This window comes from Dendroctonus ponderosae, unplaced genomic scaffold, assembly GCF_020466585.1.
Source record: "Dendroctonus ponderosae isolate FM_Combo_2020 unplaced genomic scaffold, Dpon_F_20191213v2 Dpon_F_20191213_1, whole genome shotgun sequence".
Lineage (NCBI taxonomy): Eukaryota > Metazoa > Arthropoda > Insecta > Coleoptera > Curculionidae > Dendroctonus > Dendroctonus ponderosae.
Genome location: NW_026017110.1, coordinates 44,566,294 through 44,573,512, shown reverse-complemented (window position 1 = coordinate 44,573,512; position 7,219 = coordinate 44,566,294). Strand labels below are relative to the sequence as shown.

Genomic DNA, 7,219 nt, shown 5'->3' with positions numbered 1-7,219 from the left:
GTAGCATTTCCCCTGAACTAATCGCATATCAGCAAATTCGTGAAAGGAAATTCAAAGTAAGTCACAGTTTGACAAATTATTGTTATTATTGACAATGGCTAACCATCTGTAACCATCTGTTAACGACATAAAACATCATTGCCGCTGTGCCTTTTCATCAAAAAATTGTAGAAGAGAACTTTTTTATATCAAAAATTTTCGTAATTGGAAGCGTAATTTTTCTTTTTGAATGCTTAAGTATTCCAATAGGCTGCCAATCCAACGTGGGATTTTTTCAAAATAATGCTTAATAACAAAGTTGAAATTCGATCTTCAACTGTTAATATCTTCTAGAAATGTTCGAAAAATTTTTTTTCTATATTTGTCTGGTACTCTCCAACGGAGCCTCTATCATTCCTTAAAAGGAATGACGCTAATTTTGAATCACCCTGTATAGCAAATAACTATTTTTGAGGTGATTATTTACTATTACTATGATGCAGCCGAGAAGCAAACAAAATACAAATTCAAACTATTTATCTGTTATACAATAGACAAAATCAAATCTGTTTTTTTATACTTACATGAAAATGATCTTCACATACATGGGCAGTAGTCTTCTAAGAAATATCCTTGTGTATACCTTTAACCTTTAATCATTTTAAACGCGGGCTTTTATCTCATCGTACACGAATAAATAGCTTATCTGGCGTTTTAAAAGTTGTACTAGGACACAGTGGCACCATACAGCATTTGTAATATTGTTTTTGTGATGCTTCCATTATTAATAAAGCACAGCACGAATTCTCAGTCAAAACTGAACCAACATGAACAGTCAAACCCCAGACTATTCAACGACAAGCCGTATTTCCGTATTGCCTTCCGATCCAACGACCAGCGCTATGACGTCAGGGCAATTCCCGCGCGTTTAGTGTCGTTTGAAATGAATAGCCTGCGGTCTCAACTTTAATTGTTTATTGCAAATTAAATATTGCGATTCGAGGGCTGATGTTTGGTATGTGCGATTTCGATAGATAGGCAAATATAATAAAAAAATAAAAAAAAATGTTCAAGTTTCCCATTGCAGACATTCTGTTTATAAAGCATTTTTCTATCTAGTCTTGAAGTACGCCGATTTGCCCTGTACTCTCAATTCTCTGTCAAGCCCTCAGCACGCGACCTTCTTTGGTTGACCGTATGTAGTTGTAAAAAACTACCGCGGTATCTTCTCAAGGCTCATTGGAATCCATAACTGCAACACATTTTATAAGTGCGCAAAAAATATTTTCCAAATCGGCTAATTACTTCATAAAAGCATGACACTAATTACCTATACCATCCTGCAAAAATGAAATTTTAATTCCGCAGCAAGTAGTGCAACTTCAATCTCCACTCTTTTGGTGCTATTGAGACGTAAAAACTTAGCTTTTCGTATTCGCAAATGGCGATTTTTTTTTGCGTCTTCTTTACTTTCAGATGTTTGACACAATGCAGCCCTTGGCGGATGAACAGTAACGATTTCCCAAATAAATTAAAGTTAGCTTTCGGCAATAACTCTAAAAGTTGGTGACAGTTCAATAAAAATTCAAACGGCCGAGGCTCCAAAATAAAAATATTTCAAAATAAATCAATTTGTTTACGTCGAACGTGGATGACAGGGTAGAAAAATGAGAACCGGAAAACGCGCAATTTCGACACTGGACGGTAGCTGAATTCTACTTTCAGATATACAGGAAAGACAAGACAAATTTTAAACTCTGCAACGAGTCTCTCTTCAGCTTATGGAAGCAGTGCAGAAATAAATAAAAATTGCCACAAGTGAAAATTGAGACCAGAAGTTGAATCCGGTCAGCTACTGTAACTTATATTTGTTTCACTAGTTTGATTCTTCCAATTCTACAGCTTTCTAATGTATGTTTATGGTCCATCTGGTTGTATCTTTATTAAAAACCAAACAGTGTTATCTGCTCTGAAATATTCAAAAGAAACAAAAACTGAATTAAATTAAGTCAAAAGTTTTCGTTTTCACACGGTTTAACATTAAGATGTTTAAATAATACAAAGCTATGAATTACTTATTATTTCTCTAATTGATGATTGGGTAAATTTTGGTTGCAAAAATGGAAACATAATTGTTCATTTTCAGTTTCTTTTTACCAATCAGTTAAATTAGTTAATTATCCTGCATTAACTTAATCTTTGTTCTGAATGCAGAGCGAAAGTCAATATTAAAGCAACACTAGCAAATGAAAAAAGGTTATTAGCTCTAAAATCATTTTTCACCTTTTTCGCCAACAAGCTTTTATTAATTTGAACGCACAAGTCCCGAAGGAGAGAAAAACGGAAACGATCTTACACTTATCTTTCTCGTAGTGGCTAATTTATGGCAATCATTTGGTAATTTAAGAGGGATAAAAGTAAATCACGCCTTAATTAAAGAGAGGGTTAGGGCTGTTTAGCATATTTTTCAACGCGCAAATTGAAACGGAATATTTTATAAAACCTAATAAGGGTAGCACAGCTTTTTTCCCAGAATATTGTTCGTATTTTTATATAAAACATCTTCAGTCGGGTTTACAATAAATTTGTATCATACATTAAATGATTCTTAATGTATGTAAAAAGATTTGCACGCAGTTATTTAGTTAATCTGCAGTGTACGTTATTATGTAAGCGAGACGAAAAATGTCATTTACTTAACTACATACTTTAAAAAATTTGTGTCAAGCAATATTAATGTATGTTTAGATTATTTCCTATACGGTTACCATCAGTTCCCACATTCATTAATAAAATTAGAATTCAGTTTTCAAATTTTTCCTTCCGCTTGTCTGGTACAGCGGAATTATCTGATCAATTAGTGAAAACGTGGACGTAAAATACAAATTTATTTAAAATCACAACAATTTATTATATTCAGCAAGCCAGAAAATAATTTCAGATAACACTGCCTTTACATTTTTGCGTTGTTAAAAATATAGGTTTATGCATTTAAGCCTTTTGTTTAAACATTTTATCATGTGCTCCACAACTATATAAAAATACTACAGCAGAATAGAATTTTCGATTGTTCAATAAAATGTAGTAAATGAGTTGCCTTTGTACGTTGTTGAAGCAATAACTCATCTATTTAATAACACTGATGCATAAAATGGGGATTTTTCTATAAATTACAATCTTCCCAACTTTTTCGAGGTAGGTAAAGAAGGCTTTCTAAGGTAATAAAAGAAATTAATCACCTCTTGAAAGCATTAATAAGGGTTTCGATAGGCCAGCAGCAAAAATCAATAAGCATACAGCAACAAAGCGCTTCGCTTCGCCCTGGTTTGCTTTTTATAGCTAACGCTATTCAAAGTAATCTTCCAATGGGCCATATGGAGAAAACATGTTCTTTATGTTTAGACGAACTGGAATTCGAACTTGATTGACTTTCTCAGTTTTTGGTTTTTGCATTAATCAAAATAAAGCACAATTCATTGTTCATAAAGAATAAAATGTTATTAATGAAATGTCTCCTCCTAAACCGGAGTTCAAGATGAAGTCAAAGACTCAGCAGAATGATTAATGTTCCATAGAGTTACACTTACTAATTTACATTTCCCTACTCCGTGTTTCCGCTTGAATGTGCCTCGTCTCTTTAGAAAGTTATTCAGTTATAAATAAGATAAGAAAGTGACGGATAATGCACTATGTAGTAAAACCAGGAAAGTAAATATCAGTCGTTCCGGATTGTATATGCTGGGCCCACGTTAGAGTTTGTTAAACTTTTTGTCATCGTTCCAGAATGGGTTTATAGGAACTGGCTGCTTAATGGCATGAATAGATCTGCTTAATAGGAAAAAGGAATATATTTTCGTCATTTTATTTTTTATTTGCTCCGATATCGACAGATAAATAATACGACGCGATGCACAACTTCATATTTTTAACCGAGAATTATATCCTAAACTTTTAAATCCACGAAATAAGCTACCATAGTTTTGCGATTTTATATTTATTTATTTTATATTCTTTGCTAATTCTTCTTGAACATATATGGAATAATAAATTGGATGCTCATTGCTACTTTTATTAATTGACCGCTGCATTTACCTTTTTCATTATTTTCCCAAGGTTTGAAAATTAAAATTAAATATTTAATTTCATTTTGGCAAAAAGAGAATTGAAACTACTGCTATGCTGCGGTTCAATTGCAATATTTGTTGCAAATCTTCAATGCAACAAACCTGTATCCCAACATTTTTTTTATAAATCAAATATCTGTTCTTCAGTTTTTTGCATTTACACCGGCTAATTAAAAAACCAATGCGATTAAGTTTTTATGGATCATTTTTAATGAGCACGATTGTATGTTTGGAATAAGTCTATTACAATTGAGCAGGTTTCATTTCTAAATTTCAAACAAAACTGCAGTGTCTGGTTTTCTTTCCATTTAGAAGCAACCATTTCTCTGTAATTAATGTGCTTTCAAAATACAGATCTTAAATCAGACATTTGCATTTGAAAGCCATTCATTTCCCTATAGTGACATTCGGCCCAACATTAATTACAATGCCTATAATCAATGAAAGTTGTTCTTGAATGTTCCAAAACGGTCGCTTTGAAATACATCGATTTTTGCTATCTGCGTTACTTCAGAGGAAATTAAAATTCGTTTTACTCTTCGTAGTTATTTTTCTAGCGGTTCGATTTGTGAATAGAGTCTAGAACTTGTTCAACGAAATTTAAATTAAAGTATTGACACATATTATTAGAAGCAATTTCTACAGGCGCAATTTTGCGGCGTTCTCTTAAAATAACCAATTCGAATGGCGAAATTATAAAAGCTAATAATACCTGCCTATCGAGCAGTTCAGCTGCGAAGAAATGGACAAATTAATCAAACTTCCTACATAAAACATCCGATGAGATTCCTTCGCAAATAAGATAGAATAGAAGAAAGGAATTACTTTTCCGGTTTTTCTTATAACTTGGTCCTTTTTGGGAAACTTAGATAAAAGGAAAACGGAAATTAACGAAAAATTAATCACCTTTTGAACGCATTAATGAGGTTTTCGATGGTGGATAAAACGAAATGAATGGACGGTGTTGGAAAATATTTTAAACAGAATTTATGGTGCCTTGAGTCATTCGTATTTTAACGACATTACCGTTTCGGTAGAAAGGGGATCGGGAGTGGGATTACAATAATGATATTGATGAGACATTTTCGTAATGATCACCAGCACAAAAGAGCATTTAAGTGCGAATTTTACTATTAATATTTATTATCGCTCATCTCCTTGCGATGTTTTTACATTTATTGTCGCTGATCTGATCTTATTTTCTTAGCTCACAACTAGTGTTTTTGTTAGTAACAAAGTAAGGAGCAGTTTTTTTAAGTGCATGCTTTGTCGTTTCTTTATTCACAAATTACTATTTAAATTCAGATAAATGGGGACTTTTCCTGGGCAAATCACATAGAGTTTTATACTGCCACAGCTGAAAAATCACTCCAATAAGTAGTGACACCAGCTCATTATTCTCTCTCCATTAAAATATCACCTACAAAATCTCATATTAATGATTTTTGCTGGTCATATGAATGATGGCAGGCCCAATGCAGTAACCTTCATCCAGTTTTATTTAATATTCGTGAATAATTGGAAAGAAGCAACTGGCATCGAATAACCCGACAAAATGTAAATGATTTTATGAAAAACAAGTAAAACCCTTCAGTTCTAGCGAGCTTTTCGGAAAGATACAAAATCGATTGCACAGAAAAGGGTACATTCATTAATCCGCTTTGTTTTAAAACAATATTGTATGGATAAGTAGATTAGTGATGTTCAACCAGTTTTGTTTGGGCGATTTGCAAGGGATTTTCGAAAGGGATGTTTTCTGAAGCCAGGTGAAGGGCCGGAAATAGCCAGAAGAAAAAACTGGAAGTTCCGGGCAAGCTCTAAAGGCTATATTGTGTTGAATAGAATTATATAATTGCTTTCTAATTTACCATTTTCATTTAATCTTTTTCTTCTTGTTTACTCATCGAACGGTTGTAAACTGTAATAACTTTACTCTGTGTCTGTACTGTACGGGAGATTCGCATTATAAAATTTTCCAAAAAAATTGAATTAATGTTTACTCCAGCTGCAGCTATAAGTTTAGAAGCATTTATTAGGTTGGTGTAAAAATAATGTCGGTTTTTAACCTTTAACTTTAAACGAACATAACAGCTTAGAATAGAATTTATTAATCGAAATCAAAACCATTAGCATCAACACAGTTTTGCCAACAAGAAACAAGTTTATTTATGCCTGGAGCATAAAAGTCAGAGCGTCTGGAGGCGACGTCAGCAAAGGCGTTTTTGGCATCGTCTTGGTTTTTAAAGCATTTCTCGCGCGGGAAGTTGTCGAGATGCTTGAAAAAGCGGTAGTCGGTGGGCGAGAGGTCCGGCGAGTATGGAGGATGAGGTAAAGTTTCGTAGCCCAATTCGTTTAGCTTCTGCAATGTTAATCGTGCAACGTGTGGGCGAGCGTTGTCGTGGAGAATAATTGGTCCCTTTCTGTTGACCAATGCGGGACACATACGCTGCAGCTTCTGGTGCATTTCGTCGATTTGCTGATAGTACTTATCGGCCGTAATCGTTTCGCCCGGATTCAGGAAGCTGCGGTGGATGAGACCGGCTGCAGACCACCAAACAGTCACCATTACCTTCTTTTGGTGGAGTTTCGGCTTTGCAAAGTGTTGAAGAGCCTCATCACGGTCTAACCACTGCGCGGTACGTCGTCGGTTGTCGTAGATGATCCACTTCTCATCACACGTTTCGATCCGGTTGAGGAACGGGTCGTTTTTGTTGCGCAAAAGAAGAGCAGATGAAGTCTCAAAAGTCTCTCTCTCTCTCGTTCAATTCATGTAGCACCCATTTATCAAGCCTTTTTAACTTTCCTATTTGCTTTAAATGGCGACCGACTGTTGATTGGTCAACACTGAGTTCTTCAGCTACGTCTCTAGTGGTTTTGTGAGGATCAGCTTCGATTAGGCTTCTCAATTGATCAATGTTAATCCCAGACGGGCGGCCGCGACCCTCATCTTCAAGACTCTCCTCACCACTGCGGAATTTCTTGGACCATCGTTGCACTGTCCGTTCGTTAGTGGTTCCTGGGCCAAACGCATCGTTGATATCGGGAGTTGTCTTGGCAGCTTTTGGGTGCAATTTGAACTGAAACAAGAAGATCGTGCGGATTTGCTTGTTGTCCAT

The 7,219-nt window shown here is 34.9% G+C and overlaps 1 protein-coding gene across 1 annotated transcript; it reads right to left on the bottom strand.

Moving 5' to 3' along the window:
- Positions 1–6,190: 6,190 nt before the first annotated feature.
- On the bottom strand, positions 6,191–7,219 carry LOC109534419 (histone-lysine N-methyltransferase SETMAR-like). Its single transcript, XM_048667312.1, is given in 2 exon segments — positions 6,191–6,847; positions 6,849–7,219. Coding segments are annotated over 2 exon segments (1,008 nt in total). The 3' UTR covers positions 6,191–6,210.